The sequence below is a fragment of the Bos mutus genome, chromosome 10 (assembly GCF_027580195.1).
Source record: "Bos mutus isolate GX-2022 chromosome 10, NWIPB_WYAK_1.1, whole genome shotgun sequence".
Lineage (NCBI taxonomy): Eukaryota > Metazoa > Chordata > Mammalia > Artiodactyla > Bovidae > Bos > Bos mutus.
In genome coordinates this window covers 15,152,988-15,171,578 of record NC_091626.1, presented here as the reverse complement: position 1 = coordinate 15,171,578, position 18,591 = coordinate 15,152,988, and the positions used below count along the sequence as shown (strand labels likewise).

The following is an 18,591-nucleotide window of genomic DNA, read 5'->3' as shown; positions in this document are numbered from 1 at the left end:
GCCAATGCAGGAGATGTGGGTTTGATCCCTAGTCCAGGAAGATCCCCTGGAGAAGGAAATGGCAACCCACTCCAGTATTCTTGCCTGGGAAATCCCATGGACAGAGGAACTTGGAGGGTTGCAGTCCATGGAGTCCCAAAAGAGTCAGACACAACTTAGCGGCTGAGCAACAACGGTGAATATAGACGTATACACACATTGGCTTATTATCTCACTCCCCGCTAGATTGTAAATCCATGTGCTAGGCACCCAGGTTTGGCCACTGCTGTCTGGGCACTGCCTACGACGGGTGCCCAATATCTGACAGATACTCTGTAAATATTGTCGAATGAGTGAATCAGGCCTAAACATTAAGTCATAGCATTTTAAGAGGTGAAAAGACCCGAGGCTCATCTCTTTGCAGAGCTTCGTTACACAGTATTATTAATTCATTTAATAATTGGTTAGTGCTGTGTATGTGTACAGTTCTTTGCAGACAGTCACCGAGCAGCCTCCAGCGTGTACGCGTACAGGGACAGGGGACTCACTCATTTATTTATTTATTTTTTTTTAGAGCAGCCCTTTCTTTCGTGGGACAGCTGTAAAGATTTAAATACCCTCTTGTGTTTTACATTGGGCTTGAAAACTGCCTGTTTGTAATTCCTGCACACTGATCTTGGCTCTTGAGCCGCTGGAGAACACAGAATAAATGTACTTGTATTTGCATAGGATTCTCCAAACAGTTGGAGAGAGTCAGCTATCGTGAGTCTACCTCGGCTCTGGCCTAAGCACCACTGGTTCCTTCCGTTGTTCTTCCAGTGTCACGCTTTTCAGAAGCCTCTCCACCCTCGTCGCCTTCCTCAGATTTGTTCCGCTTCAGGCGTTGGCACTGAGGGTTTGGTCCCGTCAGACAGAGTGTTCTGGGACCCTGACGGAGGACCCTTGGTCACCAGCCTTGTTTCCGTCCACACAACCTGGGACAGCCTTGTCTGTTAACCACCTTGGCAGGGGCCTTTATGAGCTTCTGATGAAGAGCGAAATCTCTAGGCTCTTTTTTTTTTCTAATGTTATTCTGTTTATTTATTTTGGGCTACATCAAGTCTTGGTTGCCGCATATGTGCTCTTTGTTGCAGCGCCCAGACTCTCGCCGTGGCACTCAGGCTCAGGAGTGGCGGCACGGAGGCTTAGTTGCCTTACAGCAAGTGGGATCTTAGTTCCCCTACCAGAGACTAAACCCAGGTCCGCTGTATTGAAAGGCAGATTCTTAGGCCTTGAACCACTATGGAAGTCCCTAGACTTTTTTTTCTCTTCTTTTTACGTCCGTCTCTTTGTCCAGCCCCTCCCTAACTCTTCAAGAATCGTAAAGGTTTTTAGGTTTTGTTTTGTCTTTGTTTTTGGCTTTTCAAGATTAAAGCAGCTGTAAATCCGTGAACAGCAGTGAATTCAACCTGTACTATATATTTTTTTAAATGCAGTCAATACGGGCAAAGTTCTATCACCAAGATCGAGGTGAAGAGGATGGAACTCTGGAAGTAAAGAAAAACCCACAGAGCCTTTGACTTTTTCCTCTCTGCTCTTTTTGGCTGCCCGTGTCCTTTTCCCAGTGTCTGTCTGTCTCCTCCTCTCCCTCCATGTTCCAGCCCTCTCACCGCCTCCTATCAGCCCTTTGGCTCCCATTCCATCCTTGCTCTTCCGTGTTCCCCCTTCCAGCTAGTGACATATGGAACTAACATTACTCCTTAGCATTTCCTGCACTTCCATCACCAATACTTTTACCATCAGCCCTTAATTTCCAGACTAAGGCGAGCTGCACATGTCACATTTCTCTAAGGGAGAAAGAGATTAGATCGCTTCTTATGTGTGACCCTTGGCTAATGTGCTTTGCGGTCTTGGATAGAGAAAACTTTTGGTCCTCAGCCTCAGGTTTTTTTGCGTGATTGGTTCCCATTTTTGACCAAATCAGCGGTTTCCGATTGGTGGCTGGACACGAGGGCTTCTGTGTCTCAGTGTTTGCTCGGCTCCTGTCATTGCCAATGCTGCTGTCATTTTGGTAGAGGTGGCAGGGAAGGAGGCCAAGGTCGAGGGCTGCTTCTCCGAGTCTGCTGAGCCTCCCCCGCCTCTTCTGCCCTGCCAGCCCTCCTGGGCCACGTGGGGAGGCAGGCCAGGCACGAAGAGGGTCAGGTTCAGACCTGGGGCTCTTTTCCTAACAGTTGTTCTCTTTCTCCTCCTCTGTTTCCTCTTGCTTCCAGGAGATCACCATGGAGAAACCTGCGACTCTGGGGTGTGGGCCCTAAGTTAGGAGGATAAGAACGGTCCAGGGTTCAGTTCACAGTGGGCTCTGTGACCCTGGGTAAGTCACAGGGTTGGTTTCCACCTGGCTTTGTCAGTTGCCTGAGTAGGTGGATTAGATCCAGTGGTTCCCAAGAGGTGTGATGATGGGTCCTTTGGTTCTCTGAAGCACTTTTCTAAAGCCAGCTGGAAGTTAGGCAGAGGCCCATACAAGGGCTGTGGAAGGTGTCCAGGTCTGTGTCTGAAGGTGTGGTGTCGTCTTAGGTGGGCTGTGCTGCTTGCCTGGGCTGGGCGGGTCAGGGGCTGTAAACTGCCGGCCTGTGGATCACTGTGTGATGAAGCTGAGGAAATGAATTAAATTCTGTTTTGTAGACCGTTCATCCACTTGGTACCTGAGGGGTGGGTATCTGTCACTGTCCACACCAGACCCACAGCAGAGACCCTGAGCTGTGTTCTCTTTTCAGACCCTGCTGACTGAGGACTCGGTGGAATTTCCACAAGTGGTCCCAGCCCCGCTGGGCTCAAATCCCTGGAAACTGGTTTCAAGGGCCCAGGAAGCCGTTTTTGTACCTTTTGTTGATTTGCCCCATTGGAGTTAACCGGGTGCTTTGCTTTCAAAAGTGAATGAAGAGTCAGAACTCTTGCCCTCCTCTGCTCCATCCTTTCCTCTCCAGTGACCCAGTCCAGTTTGACTACTTAGCCAGCCCCTCTGGGCAGGGCACCAGCAAGGGACACCGAGACCTCAGACCTTAGCAAGACTGTTTGGAGGAGAGACCGCAGGAGGAAAGACGGCCAGGCATCCTGTGGCCGAGCTGCGGCTCCCTGAGGACCCTGGTGGGTGGACAGGGGGTTTCCCTGGGGTAGGATCCAGTTGCCTGCAGGTTCAGTGTAGTACCTGGGGAAGCCCTTTGTGAAGTGTAACATGGGAAAGGAACACCAGGTGGTGTCACTGTACTTGGGGCAAGTCAGGAAGGCTGGCAGAGGGTGAGGCAGGGATGCACCTGAAAAGAGGCACAGCGTTTAGTCGGAGGCATTGATGGGCGGGGGCTGGGGATCCTCCTCTGGACTTGACACTTGACTCCCGTGACCATTAGAGGCTTTTGGACAAGGAGTGACAGGACTTGACGTGATCAAAACAGCATTTTGGGAAGGTCCTGTCAGATGTACCTCTCTGCTCTCTGGGCCTTGCTCTTCAGTCTCCTCGGGGTCTTCTGTTGCACAGGGCCAGTGCTGCAGCTCTTGGATAATCGTGGATGTCGTGGTTGTTTCATGACCCACAGGACTGTAGAGCAGCCTGAACAACTCTATGAGTTGAGATGCCTGCTCCCAGCTGTCCTGTAAGGTGGCAGGCATCAGACGGGTGGTGCCAGTCTCCCATATTGGAAACCCAACACCTTGAGCCCTGGGGGCTGTTTTTATGATCCTGGTGTGTTTTAAGAGACAATATGATTGATTTTCGAATGTCAGTAATTATCAACATAATTGCCTGGCAGCCCAGATTTCCTTTTTGGCATATCAACGATGAATACTGGGCTTCTCTGGCCCATAAAATTCCCCACCTCCTTTTGGGGACCAATGACTGAGTTTGGATGTGGGCTAAGACTAGAAGTGGACAGACCCTCAAAATTTTGTAATTAGAAGGGATCTTGTGTCTGTCTGTCCAGTGTGCGAATTAGGGTACTGCAGAAGCCCAGAGAGTTGGACATGACTCCCCTCAGGGCACACAGCCAAGTGGTGGCAAAGTGGGCCCCGGAGTCCAGGTCATGAGCCTTCCTGACCAGCATCCTTGGCACTATACCCCCGTGCTTCTTGCCCCCCTTCCTTCTCCTGGTCTCCATTCAAACACAACCCAGCAGACCTCCCTGGGGCCTGCTTCCAACTCCTGCTTCTCACACCTTCCAGTACCCACTGAAGGTAGCAAGGGACAACTACTTAAAAGATGCAGCCTGCTAAACTTTTGCTTGATCGTGGCGTTGACCAGTTCTAAAGCCTTCAGCTCCCCTGTTCCCACTGCCCTGTGCCCCCACCACATACACATACACACATTCACACACCCACACACACTAAAGTCAGACCCAGCTTGACTCCTCCCCACTTCCTCTCTCCCAAACAGCCTTCTGGGCCTTTATTTTTTTTTCCCCTGTTCTGGGAATTGTTCACCTGCTCTTAAATTAAGCATGGCTAGGTCAAGGGTGGGCAGTCTGGGAAGGCTTCCTGCAGAAGGAAAGAGTGAGCCTTACGGGAGGAAAGCAAAGGCTTAACACAAGAGAGAGGCCACTGCCCAGCCAGGCCCCTCTGATAAGCCCAAAGCCCAGGTCCTGCACCAACTGCGCCAGTCCTCCCTTTACCGCCCTGAGTCTGTTCTTCTGACCGGGGAAGCATCTGCAGTGGCACCAGCTCCTCTGTCTGCCTTGCCGAGGCAGAAGCCGAGCCAGAAGCCGAGCCCTCCGCACGCTTGGGGGAGGAGGTAGGAAGCCGGTTGCAGGCGGCGAGGGAGCCAGTCACAGGGTTTATGTTAATACGGGCCCTCCCCCAGCCTGCGCTTAGCCTATTACCCGGGCCCTGCCGGCAGCTTCATTAGTGGCGCAGCGAGCCTCAGCCTGCCTTCCATGGTTCCCTAAAATAATAAGGATGGCGTCACCGACTTCCGCGGCCATGTGCTCCCACCCAGTGCCTTCAGAGCTCTATTGTAGGAAACAAACAAAATCCAGACACCTAGGTGCTTTTTTCTTAGAGAGGTTTTTTGTGTGTTAAAGTAAGGGAGGACCCTGCCCCTTAGTTAAGAATTTAAAAGATCTTTATGCGGTGTGGAGATCCCAGTCTTAGCTACCATTGAGGCTGCAGAATAACCTCCTGTTAGCAGAAATGAGAGAACTTCATGGTTGGTTCCAGGGTCTTCCACTGGGGACTGTGATTTCTGATCAGAGCAGTGGCGTGCTGTGGCAGGAGAATCACCCAGCTTGGGCTTCCTCGGCTCTCAGCCAACTCTGGACCTTACTGCTTCCTCTAGAAAAAGAGGGCTAAACTAGAGCAACATTTTGAAAACTGTGGATCACGTTAATTTTTTTTTTAATGTAATAGAAAAGAAAAATTGTAAACAGGGTTAAGTTTTGTTTCTGTGTATGTGCATGTAAACACACAAAAATATATGTGTGCTGAGCCAAGGTGTCGATGTCTTTTTTACTGTGGGTTGTGGTCAGAAAGCCACTGACCTAGATGATCCTGAAGGCCTTTCTAAGCTTTTGAAATCAATGTCCAACTTTTCCCCCAGAGCCTGACGTTTCCCCCTTGGAACATGACTGATTTTTGCAGGTTTTGCCACACTGATTGTTAAGCAAAACTAGAGATTTTATGGTTAAAAGGACAAAACCACAATCATCTGTCATTCCTATGGAACACCTCTTGGAAGAAGCCCCTTTCCCTGCTGCCTTGGTGTCTTAGGTTGGCCTTCGAGCTAGAAATGGGATCTGCAACAGGGGATGGCCCATTTAAAAGCTGACCTATTTAAAACCCACGAGCACCAAAAAAACACGGGGTCAATCTGATTTAAGTCTTCTTCTGTTGTAAGGCTGGGACCTGAAAACTAGATTGGTCAGGGACTGACAAGGTTGAAACCAAAGCTACAAATATTTGTTGCATGCCCATTTGGAGAAAGAAAAGATCAGATTTGGAGGTGAGTGGGAAAGACTAAAGGAACAAGGTGTAGCTGTAAAATCCAGAGGCGCGTCTTTGAGGCACACCATTCTCGGCTCTCTAGAACATGGGGAGGCCTTCGTTCCATGGAAGGGCCCTGCGGGCAGCAGAGGCGACTCAGAGCTGCGGGCCTGCCTTGACGCCCATTCTGTCCCTTGACCATGGACACAGCAGTGAAGGTGGCTGTGGGTCAAGGAGAAGGCAGGTGGCTTTTTCCAAGCTGGGGGTGCTTTCCGTGCACTGTTTCATCTAATCCAACCCCAGGTGATGGCACTATTGTCGTTGGAGGAAACAGAAGCTCAGAAGTGAGGTGATGAGCTTGCGATGGGAAATTTGGACTTGAACCAGGTCGGTCTGCCTCCAGAGCCTGCCTTCTGTCCACCTCTCTATGTTGCCTCGGGAAATGCTGGAAAAATAAAGAGCAGTCCCCTCTTGAGCTTCCTTCTCTCTGGTTCTAGCCTTCAGAGGGCTTTGCTTTAGGCCCAAGCTGTCCATTTAAATCCAGGCCAGCTTCACAGGCATGTAGCCATGTGACCACCCAGGCCCCACGCCTGGAAGGTCTGGGGATTCTTAACAGTTTTTGAGCAAGGGTCTTCCAGTTTCATTTTGCACTGGGCCCTGCAGATTATCTGGCCAGCCCTGGCGTTGCTAGAGTGCGTCCTGATTCTTGGTCTTGCTGGGTCCCTCCTGCCTGTGCTTAGCGTGCCCGTCCTCTCCGGGCAGAGGCATGTGAAGCATGCACCCTGTTCCAGCCTCGGGCCTGCTACCTGGCACACTGGACTGGAGTTGTTTACCGGCCGTCTGTCTCCTAGCCTGCCACCACACCTCCTGCTGGCAGGGACCCCAGCTGTGGATCGTTACTGGCTCCACGTCCCCTCCGCTGCTTAGATGGACAGTGTCACAGGAGCTTGCTGGGTGGAGAGAGGGGGTTTCTTAACGGGCAAGAGAACCTGCATGCAGAGCACTGGGCCAGGTCAAGAGAGGGTGCGGTGTTGACTGCGCTCCTCACAGGGCTTGCCTGGCGGACACAAGACACACCAAAACACGTTGTTATTGTTTCTAAAAGGGAGGGCTTATTCAACCTGTGTCAGACCAGTTGCACTGTTAATTTCACGATGGTTTGTCTCCCTTTGCATGCCCAGCACCTAGTGCTGTGGCCAGCACGATAAACAGGACATTTGTTAAGCAGTTGCTTGGCTGTCCGCTCCCTGCTAGGCTGATTACAGAGAAGGACAGTCCCTGACCTCTAGGAGGATCGGATGCTTAATACACGATTAAATGATTCATGTGGCAGCTGCCCTCGGTGCCCTGGGATGCTCAGAGCTGGGTGATGAAGGTTTCCTGGGGAGGGGTGCTTAACTCGGTCTGAAGGCAAGGGTGAGAGGTGGGGTGGGGGGCAATGAGATTGGAGGAAGTTGGCTGAGGTTGAGAGTAAAAGGCTTCCTTAGGTCAGTTTAGAACCTTGATTTTTTTTCCCGGAGGCGGCGGGAAGCCAAGAATGTTTTCTAGGCCAGAGTTTGTGCTTTATAGGCTAAACAGATATCATTGTCCCTTTTCTGCAAGGCAGAGCCTGAGACCTCGGGGATAGAGTCAGGGTCGTTCAGCAACCTGGGCCGGGCCTCCGTGTGGAGGTCTTTGCCCAGTAGTCTAGCATTCCTGCTGTCACAGAGACCCCATTTGGAAGCAGAATCAGACCTAGAGTGACTTAGACTACCGTGAACAGGACCATGTTGCTGGCAGTAGAGAGGAATGGTCAAATTTGAGAGATGTGTGAAGACAAGATTTCACAGTTTTGAAACAAGCAACGGGTTCTTCCTTAGAGTAATAATGTGTTCGTGTTTATCACGGACAGTTCAGCTCCGCTTGGTGAGAAATGACTGTCACATCTTGCTTTGGGGACGTGTTTTTCAGGAAATGCGGAGCCGGGCAGTCTGATTTCTTAGGAACCTTCAGTGCCTCCCTACTGACATCTCCAAGGGGGCCCGAGTATGAATATGCAGACACCTCTTAGGTGTTAACACTTGAGGAATGAGCCAAAGGCTCCTGTGGAGGGTTGTCACTGGGGTGACTGAAAAGCTCCCGATAGAAGCAGAGTAAGTCCAGTCCTTGGTTCTAGAGAGAGTAACCACATTTTGGTATTTTTAAACGGCCAGTGGGATTGGGAGAGAGTTTAAACCCAAAGTACAAATTTTCAGTTTAATTTTAACTTTGCGCTTAGCTCACACCCAGGGTTTGGCAGGGGGGAATGGGCCTTACTTTTTTTTTTCTGTTTTAAGCAGAACACACCCTGGATGTAACAAGGATGTTCTCTTCACATGGAGGAAGGGTTTGCAGCAGCAGCACTAGGAGAGACGGGAGGAAGTGGGTTGGAATTGCGGCAGGATTTCTAAGAGTCAATTTAAGGAAGCTTGGGGTGGGTTGGACGTTTTGAAACACGCCCTGGAGCTGTAAGAAAGCGCAGCCCTGCATGGAGGCAGGTGGAACTGGGCTGGATGCCATGCCTTCGACAGGTCAGCTGTTGGACTGGACCTTTTGTTTTTTCCTGTTTGGTCCATTACAGACACATCACAGTCTGCTTACCTGCCATCCCCGATGTGACTCATCACCCCACAAAGAAACTGTGGGTTTCCCCCGTGGTTTGGGCTTTCTGGTAATATCAGCAACCTCAGGGTGTAAGCCTCAGCCCACCTACCCCACCCTCTTTGATCTCTCCCCAAACTGTGCTTGAAACCCGGCCAGGAAGGAAATGCAGAAACCATGGGGATCCCAAAGTCCCCACAGACCTGGAGCAGCCACCTGGCCTTCCATATACCACAGGCTCTCCCTCCTGAGTGACAGGAAGCAGCCTTTTGCTCCTTGGGGAGGAACAGGGTCTCAGGCCCCCAGCCTTTGTCCAGATCCTTGCTCCTGACTGCAGTGTCATTGGAATGGGGGCTGGGTTAGGTTTTGTGCTTTGGTTACCAAAGAAGTGTAACCAGGGTGGGGACTTCTGGGAGTAGCCCCCATCCCGCCAGTGGAACAGCTAGAAAAGGGGCTGAAGGGGGTTTAGTGCAGTCAGGGTAGTTTGTAGGATTGAATTTGGGGGTCTGGGAGAACCTGTGCCCTGCTTGGGAACGGCAAGGAAACCCTCCTCGTCTGTGGCAACACTAACCATCAGGGCCTGTTCCTACAGTTTTAGGGTCAGTGGTTCTGATGTGTGGCTGTACAATAGGATAGCACCCCAGGAGGCGATTATGAGGATCAAATGAGACAGTGCCTGCAAAGAGAGTGCCTGCTGAGGGCTCAGGAAAGAGCCCTTGATTGTTGTTAATAAAGAAACAATCGTTGTTAGTAGTGGTGTCTTGCATATTGTCCCCAAGAAGAATGGCCACCCTTTTGGGCGTGGTGCTGGGACTGGAACCTTGGGTCTATCTGGAGAATTCCCAGGCAGCACTGAGCTGTTCTGGGAAAGAGGCAGACTTCCGGGAGGAATTCCCTTGACTCTGCAGCACCACCTCCTGGCCCCCTCTTACTGAGGCCTCCTCCTTGGCTGATGGCCACAGGAATAGAAGCCCTGACCCATCTAGAGAACCACATGTCTGAAATCTTTGAAGGTGGACTGGAAACCCTCCTCATATTTGTCTTTCCGTAATGGAACTTAAAGAATTCCCAGGGCCTTCCAAGGAAAGGAGTGACTGAAGGAGCCTAGCTGTGTGACCCCAGATAGAACTGCCCACGAAGGAGGTGGCGCTCCCTCCTCAGGACAGGTGATCTCCCGCCACTGCTCCCCAAAGGCCTGGCTTCCTGGCTCTGCACTGACCTCCTGCCCTAGGGCAGAAGGCCTCACGGGGTTTACTCCCAGTCTCTTGCTGGTGACCTTGAGAAGGGGGCTTGACCTGGATATCTGTCCTCCCCTGAAGAGTGGGAAAGGACTTAACTTCCCTTGTCTCAGATGCAAGGGAAAGGTGAGCCTTGGCACCGGTGCCTGGCTGAAAGCTTGCTGGCTCTGGATAGGAGCTGCTGCACCTGGCTTCACCCCTCCTGCCAAATTGTTGCTGTCCTGAGTTGAGCAGGCCACCTCTCTCCACCAGGGAAGAAGACAGCAGGGCACCTGCAGGGCACTGTGGCCCAAACAGGCCCTGAGCTCTCCTAGTCTGACCTCTTTCAAGGGCAGGCTGAGGGAGAGGCGCAGCAGCTTGCTGTGGATTCTCTTCTCCCACGTGGACATACGTCCAGTGATGCCCGAGGAAGAGGACCACTGTGGCAGACAGTCACCCTGGGCAGATGGACCTGCTCAGAGGTGGGGAGCAGCCCTGGACAGTGACTGGTTAGGACAGGCCTTGCTCACTTATCCAGGAGGAAAAAAGGCTGTGAGGGGCAGGAATGATAATGCAGGACTGCTGTCAACAGGACAGGCCTGGTCCGAGTGACCCATTGGTGTGAAATCCAAACTAGGGTTGGAAGTCCCAGGGAGCATCAGATCCAGGCAACATCAGTACACATTTCCTGGAGGCTGCAGAGATCAGGCTGGAGAAGGCAGTGGAACCCACTCCAGTATTCTTGCCGGAAAATCCCACGGACAGAGGAGCCCGAGTCCAAGGGGTCGCTAAGAGTCAGACATGACGGAAGCGACTTAGCAGCAGCAGCAGAGATCAGGCAAGTGGGGACGCAGTGTCAAGCACCAGATGAAGCCAGGAGGGATCACCTTTAAGGCTCCCGCCATCCATGGAAGGCTGGGGAGCAGCCCCCTGTCCACTCAGGACAGGAGTGGAAAGCTCTGGGCATCTGGTGGCAGGCCAGGCACCCTGGCATCCCTTGCTGACACCCCTGGGTCATGGCAGGCCTGAGAGCTGATGACTCTTCCTCAGCCCGTCTCCCTACCATCTGTGCTGGAGCCTGGACCCTCTCTTGTAGCCAAATCTGCCTTTTAACAACCCAGTGAGATGGTAGCTCTTTATCAGTTCTTTCTCCCTCATTCGAAATAAAGGGCTTAGGGCCAAAAGAGGAGATCTAAGGTCTCTTAACGGGGCAGAACCACCTCCAGGGAGGCAGGAAGCCTGCAGGGCCGCAGAGGTGTCTCCAAAGACCAACTTCTGGACATTGCCAAGCCCAGCATTTCTATGTGGGTTCATCCTGGGCTTGTGGATGTCCATTTTCCTTCCGCGTCGGCTCTCAGGACCTGAAGAGCAAAATCTAGAGCTGTGGTATTCTGTACGGTAACTTTCATGTATCTCTTTGCACTTTGATTAAAGCTGAATAAAATTTAAAGCTTAGCTCCTCAGTCTCACCTTACCGGCCACATATGACTAGTGGCTCCTCTCCTGGATGGGTTTCCATCGCCATAGGAAGTTCTGTTCGACAGCACTGGTCTCCATTCTGTAGAGTGGAGAGTTGGAGGGGTCCCTGGTCTGCAGCCCTTACTGTGGGGCAGGCCAAGCCGGTGACCAGGTGATGACTGCCAGGCTGGGTGGGCTGGCTCTGACTGTGGTGGAGGATTGGGTTCAGGTACATCCCGGGACCCATCCGCATGCAGTGGGTCACGGACTCAGAGGTAAAAGGACGGTGGAGACTGAGGAGGGAGAGTAGTAGGTAGGGGGCCTCAGGAAGGTGGTCAGGCCGGGACCATGGCGGACCCTGGGGTGAGGGGCTCAGAAGGAACGGCAAGGCCCGGAGGTTCCCTAACAGCATTGTGGCTGGTGCAGTGGGGAGCCTGGGGGCTAAGGGGCGGCAGCAGGGTTGGAAAGAAACTCCCAGTCTTGCTGTCAGCAGTGGGATTATTGGATTTGTCTTCTCCAGTCCAGCCAAGACGCCTGTCCAGAAGGGCCCCCTGGTTCTGCAGCTCCAGTCACCCCAGCACCTCTCCCCACCCCGCCTCAGTATTGCTAAAAGCAGAGAAAGATCAGGGTGGGCGCTGGCGCTGCGAGGCTTCCCAGTCTGCCTCCTGTCCTCCCCCCATCCCTGGCCTCAACCCCCATTCCTCACCCCGGTTGATTCACAACCTCCTTCCCTTCCCAGGTGAAAGAACTCGTCCTGGACAACTGTCGGTCGAACGAAGGCAAAATCGAAGGCCTCACAGATGAATTTGAAGAACTGGAGTTCTTGAGTACAATCAACGTCGGCCTCACCTCAGTCGCAAACTTACCAAAGTTAAACAAACTTAAGAAGGTAAATAGAGCGGAGGCGCAGGTGTGCTCGGGAACTGGGCTGGGGAGGAGGACCCGGTCATTTCTCCAAGTTGAAGGAGCATAACTGCAGGGGGGCCAGGGCGAGCCCCAGCACACCTGCCCCTTCCCTGAGCCGACTCCCTTCCTGGCCCATCTGCAAGGAAATGAACGCCTGAGCCCAGAGCCTTCATTGTAAGAGTCATTTCTGCTTTTTCTCTCCCTGCCTTGTTTAGCTTGAACTAAGTGATAACAGAATCTCAGGGGGCCTGGAAGTATTGGCAGAAAAGTGTCCGAACCTCACGCATCTAAATTTAAGTGGCAACAAAATTAAAGACCTCAGCACAATAGAGCCACTGGTGAGTCATCGGGGCCTCCCCTCTCCTCTGGGATGGGAGGGGTTGATACCAGGGAATGCTACTTTTGCATTTGTGTGACACGCCTTTTATGTTTAATTATGTGCTATGAGATAGAATTGAGCTTCTATAGAGAAACTGAGGCCTCGAGAAGTTCAGAGAGCTTGACCAAGAGGCTGAAGGGGGCCGTAGGACCCGGGTCTCAATTTCTGGTCCTAGTGCTTTTCCTCTTAGAGTTTCCACTCAGCTTCGGAAACCCGAGCTGTCATTTCTTTAGGCTTAGAACCTGGCTTGTGCCTTTCACTGGGGAGAGAGGAGCCATCCAGGAACTCAGCTGACCCTGAAGGTCGCTGCCTATTTTCTCCTTGGGTCACTGCCCAGAGGCTGGTGCCTCTGAAGGTGGGTCAGTCCTGATGCGGGTCCCATGGGATGACAGAAAGCTATGTGGTACAGGAGCCCCATGCACTTCTCCAAAGGGTATAGAGAAGAGTGACCCTGGTCAGCAGTCCTGGCTATGATGGTGACCACGGACTCAAAGACCTGGGCAGTATGTCCTCCTTTGCTTGTCCACATAGAGCTGAGCACACCCAGACTTCACGATACACTCGCTAGAAAAGCGCAGGTCATGGTCAGAATAGCAATTTCTGTGTTGCTCCTGCTAAGTTGCTTCAGTTGTGTCCGACTCTGTGTGACCCCATAGATAGCAGCCCACCAGGCTCTGCCGTCCCTGGGATTCTCCAGGCAAGAACACTGGAGTGGGTTGCCATTTCCTTCTCCAGTGCATGAAAGTGAAAAGTGAAAGTGAAGTTGCTCAGTCATATCCGACTCTTCGCGACCCCATGGACTGCAGCCCACCAAGCTCCTCCATCCATGGGATTTTCCAGGCTAGAGTACTGGAGTGGGGTGCCATCACCTTTTCCGATTTCTGTGTTACCCATATCCGAATGACTGTATTCACTTGAGTTTCAGGAAATCAACTAATCATTGATTTCTATTTGTTGAAGTATAGAAATACTACTGCATTAAACTGACACCTAGCATAAATATATACATAAGAATTACTTCATAAGTTGTCCCCTTAGAATCAGGAGAGGGCCATAAGGATATTTGGCCAAGTTTGCACCTTTCCCTTTTCTGGGTATAGAGGGTACCAGTTGGGGTATCTCTCAGTTTGGGTTCTTGTCCAAAAAGCATTCCTCGTACTTTGTGGACACTTGAGGGGCTGGTTGATGTGCCCGTGTAGCAGAATGGGAGGCTGGCATTTCTCCTCCAAACTCGGGCTTTACCTGCCCATCTGTGGCATGTGGTCAGCTACTAGAATAGATTTCCCATAGAACTTTATTTTAGGACTTCTTCTGATCTCCTAGGGGAAAGCAATTCTATTTATCTAGCTAGAAACCTCAATTTCATAATTTTATTATAAACTGAAAAAAAATCTTTGAAGTTCTGTATATGTGTGTTTTGGGAGGCAAGTTATGGAGACTGTGTACACACGCGTGCACACACACAGTGTTCCTTTGGCCTAGAATACTCGTGTTTGTGTGATTTCTTCCCTGGTTATCAGTGTGATTATTGTGTTTCTCTCACCCCTGACAGTGGGGAACCGCCTTTGGTTGGGAGAGGCGGGCCTCACCCACCCAGCCCACAGCCCAGACTTCCTCTCTACCCTTCACCTTCTGCTAAAAATGACCAATCTCAAGAGAATGACCTTGTTCCTGACATTGACCTTGAGGGACAGTAGCTTTAATCACCAGTTAGGCCTGGCCCCACTGGAACAGGGACTTGGCCTGAGGTGGGATACCTCCTCCTGGAAGATGAGGGAACTGGAAAGATGTAGCAATTTCTTGCTAGCTGTGTGACCCTTTCACTTCCTGGGCCTCAGAATCCAGCTGCCAACAAGTGTAACATGGACTAGAGCCCGTCAGTTAAACCCATTGGTATTAAGTACTGTGGACAAAATCTGGATCCTTCATTGGTTTTTCTCTTGTCCTTTTTGACAGGCAGTATTGCAGAGTGTAAGAACACAGGTCTGAAGTTGGACTGCCTGATCAAAACCCAGTTCTCTGCCCTCTGCTTCCTCTTCTGTAAAATGAACTAATAATTATTTCTGCTTTATCAGTCTGTTGAGGATAAACTGAGTTAATACAAAGTGCAGTATTAATTGCCATTATTATTATTCCCAGAAGGAGGTAGTTTGCATTCCTGTGGCCTTTTCAGTTCCTCTCTGGCTCCTTAGACACAGGGCAGGCTCCAGAGCTCTTGGCTTATGCACCAAGAAAACCCCGGGTTAATTTCAAACTTGTCAGTGTTATGGCAGAGGCTTTAATTGCAGAATAGAAGTGTTGGCATTGGGTGAGGCTTTGAAGATCCTCAGATCCAACCGCCCATCTTTCACATGGATGAACAGGAGGCTCCCCAGCCAGGGGTGACACAGCCAAGCGCAGCCAAACCAGGGTTTGCCCCTCACCTGTGAGTTCTGCGTGCTGTCTCACGTCACCCCCACCGGTCTCCTCATCCTGCTCACTGTCTGACTTCGCTGTTTCCTTGCAGAAAAAGTTAGAAAACCTCAAGAGCTTAGACCTTTTCAATTGTGAGGTGACCAACCTAAACGACTACCGAGAAAACGTGTTCAAGCTCCTTCCGCAGCTCACGTATCTTGATGGCTACGACAGGGACGACAAGGAGGCCCCCGACTCAGATGCCGAGGGCTACGTGGAGGGCCTGGACGACGACGAAGAGGACGAGGATGGTGGGTGGCGCCAGTGAGAGGCCAGGCCGGGTTTTACGGGGGGCAGACTGGGCGTCGCTGGTCCCTGAGAGCTGTCGACCTCTTTCTAGAGCTATGGAGGGGGGCAGGCCGTCTGCTTTGTTTACTGTGTAGACAAACAGTGGTCTGTCTCATTGGTTGACACCCCTAAATAAAAGGACCTGAGCCCAGAGAGACACCCGAGGTTCTCCAACTGCATGGTAGCTCCTTAGAAACCATCTGAGGGACATCCCTGGTCAGGGAACTAAGATCCCACATGCCTTGCAGCCAAAAAGCCAAAACAAAACAGAAAAGATGTGACAGATTAAAAGACTTTAAAATTGGTCCACATCAAAAAAAAAAAAACATCTGAATCCTCCTTTCAGTTTTTTCCCTTTTCCAGAGTCCTCCCCAAAATGAGATCCTACGATGTCTCACTAGGATTTGCTTACAGGGAGGAGATGAGCAGATAGAGGAAGGTGGGGCAAGGCGTGAGGGTCCCCTCTTTTCATTTAGGGTCCGGTGGTGGAGATGAGGTCATGGCTGGAGAGACTGTGGGGCCCCCTGGTGGCTGCCACCCATAGGACCACATGGCAGGACCTGGGGGTTGAGGACTCAGGAGCCCCAGGGATCTTGGAAGCAGAGGAGGTTGTAGGTAGCACAGTGGGCTCCCTAGTGGCACAGTGAGGACTCAGGGACTTGCAGGAAGGAGAGAAGGAAAAGGAAGGGGGACCTCCCGTCTCATCTCCTCTCCACACTGCCAGCTCAGTGCCACTTCTGTGCAGGGCTTTGTGGCCGAACTGGAGGGTTGAGACTTTGCCTGAATATTTCACAGATGAGAGTGCTTATCCCTTCTTAGGTGGGAATATTTTACTAGGTATTCAGACATCCAGTTGTTTCATCTTGTGCTGGGACAGAAAAGTCTTAGGACTAAAATCCTGAGACTGGGCTTCTGAGCCCAGCTCTGTAACTGACTCCTTGTGTGATCTTGAACAAGTCACTTCTCCCCTCTGGGACTCGTAGAGTTTGGCTCAATGCTCTCTCTGAATGAGTTGACTTCTTGGCTTTCCTGGGCCCTGTAACTTGGCTCCCTGAGCTGGCATTTCTCTGCCATCTTAGCCTCCATGTGGGATCTTTCCTTTTCAGAATCCTTGGGAAGAGGGCTTACCTTTGAGGTCATTCTAGGATGCTTATTTTTTGGATGACTTCAGGGTGTGTTCAGTCACATTAAAGCATCCAGGCTGTGAGCTGGGTGGGTGTGGGAGTCGTGGCCCCTACATCAAGGAGTGCATCTCCTGCGCTAGGCCCAGCGACCTGGGGCCTGTACTGTGGGAAAGAGGGGTCAGCTCACCACACCCTTGTTCTTGTCCCCATTTCTGCTCGCAGAGGAAGAGTATGATGAAGATGCTCAGGTAGTGGAAGACGAGGAGGACGAGGAGGAGGAGGAGGAAGGGGAAGAGGAGGACGTGAGTGGAGAGGAAGAGGTAAGAGGCTGGGTTGGGCTGGGGGACCATGTCTTGGAGCCCCCCTTACTTGCTTTGCTGCGTCTGAATCAGTCCCACTAACTGCCTGACTGATCGGCCTTAGCAGCCAGGAGCCCTGAGTGTGTATTGAATCATTTTAGGGCCTGTTACTGGGCTGATTTGGGAAAGGCAAGCCTTGCAGTCAGCCCTGGAAAAGAAAGAAGGGGTTCTGGAGGCCAGTAAGGAGGGGACTCTTCTGCTGGGACAGCCTGGCATTTGTTTCCATGTAAGAATCAGTTCTTATAGAATCCACATCCCCATTTCCACCTTTTTGCGTTTGTGTGTTAATTTAGATACTCAGCACTTACAGTATGCTGGGGAAAAATCAAGGACTGCCTTGGACTGGTGGGTAATAGGATAAGACACTGCTGGATTCCACATCAGAGGGTGGCAAGGGTCCCCCACACGGCGGATAAAGTGCCGTTATCCTGACACGCTGGCTGGCATTCTTATTTAGCGAGGTCTGGGATGTGTCTGTGACACGGTGCATCCCGTTTCTACCACTTGCTAGCTGTGTGTCCCTGGGCAAGTTGCTTGACCTTCTGAGCCCGTTTCTTTATAGGTGTCATTTTATAGCTGGGTTGTAAATAGGGAGCAACTCACTGGATTGTTAAGAGGATAAAATAATTTGTAAGTAAAATCCCTAAGGACAGGGAGTGTTTGACCACTTACTATTTTAGGCTTTCACACCCTTCAAGGTCCTGGCTCTGTGTGCCTGGTTTTGTACTTGGATGGATGTTCTGAGTCTTTCTAGAGCAGAGTCATTTTCTCTGACTTTTCAGCTTTCTAAATCTGACTGCAAAAGTTAGATGGAGAGAGGTTTAAAATGGTGACAGCACGGACAAGGTACCTGCCTTCTCCCATAACTTCCTGTCTCTCCGCATCAAGGGAATGGACACCTATTGGCCACACAGGCCCTCTCAGGTGGGACCTCCTGGCTGGTCCCTCATGCTGGGGAGAGGCAGCTCAGGGTCAGAGAAAAGCTGGTGACGTAGGCTTGGTTCCCCCCGAGAGGTGCTGCCGGGTGTCTGTCCTGCCCAGGTGTAGGCTGCTGAGTTCACTGCTAAAGAATATTATGTATTTTAAAAATAGAGACAGCAAAACAGCACACCGCCCCCGCGCCCCGCCCCCCAGGACAGGGCAATAAGGCATTTTGGCTAATGGACTTGCTCTTCCTGTCACAGGAGCCTCCAGAATGCAGAGGGTTTCTGTTTTGGGATTGGGTAGTGGTGGAGTGTTTTTTGGTTTTTTTTTTCCTTCTTCTTCTGTAATCTCATTAACCATGTGCAGATTACACACACACACACACACACACACAGTCTTAGCAAACAGACTGATTAAGGAACTATTTGGTGACATTATGAAAGGATATTCCCTTGACAAAAAGAAGTCTATTGCCAAGTTCTTTTTAAACAATGGGTTGCCTGGTGCCTCAGGAACAGTATCATGCAGATTCAACTAGCCTGGACCCCCAGGAGCAGCATAAAGTGTGGTCCTGGGTTGAGGGTGAATTCACACCCCTTGTTGAATCTCAAGGAGCTGGAAGTGATTTTCTTTGAGGCGGGGAAGAGGGGAGGATATTGCATTTTCCCTCTCCTCCGAGTGATCCAAGTTTGCAAGAAGTGAAGGGGCTGGGTAGGGTAAGGCTGGACTCACCCACGGAATCTGGATTGGGGTTTTCCCGTGAACCAAAACTAGATTGAGGGCAGATGAAAGTCCGGCCTGCTTCATGTGATGGAGAGTCGCTGGGGGAACTCACTGCTCTGGGAGGGCACGCTGCAGAGCTGCCTGAGTTACAAGGACTTCAGGTCAGTAATTCTTAACCTGGGCGCAGAATCCACCCCAACTCCCGGCTCTTGCAGGTA

General features: G+C 51.3%; 1 protein-coding gene across 2 annotated transcripts in view; it reads left to right on the top strand.

The window, feature by feature from the left end:
• ANP32A (acidic nuclear phosphoprotein 32 family member A) overlaps positions 1-18,591 on the top strand; it is a 38,806-nt gene that overhangs the window by 18,493 nt on the left and 1,722 nt on the right. For both annotated transcript variants that reach the window (XM_070377346.1, XM_070377347.1), the window contains exons 2-5: positions 11,956-12,105; positions 12,338-12,460; positions 15,008-15,206; positions 16,590-16,687. In XM_070377346.1, the coding sequence (XP_070233447.1) occupies positions 11,956-12,105; positions 12,338-12,460; positions 15,008-15,206; positions 16,590-16,687 (570 nt within the window). The remainder of the gene's footprint in view (positions 1-11,955; positions 12,106-12,337; positions 12,461-15,007; positions 15,207-16,589; positions 16,688-18,591) is intronic.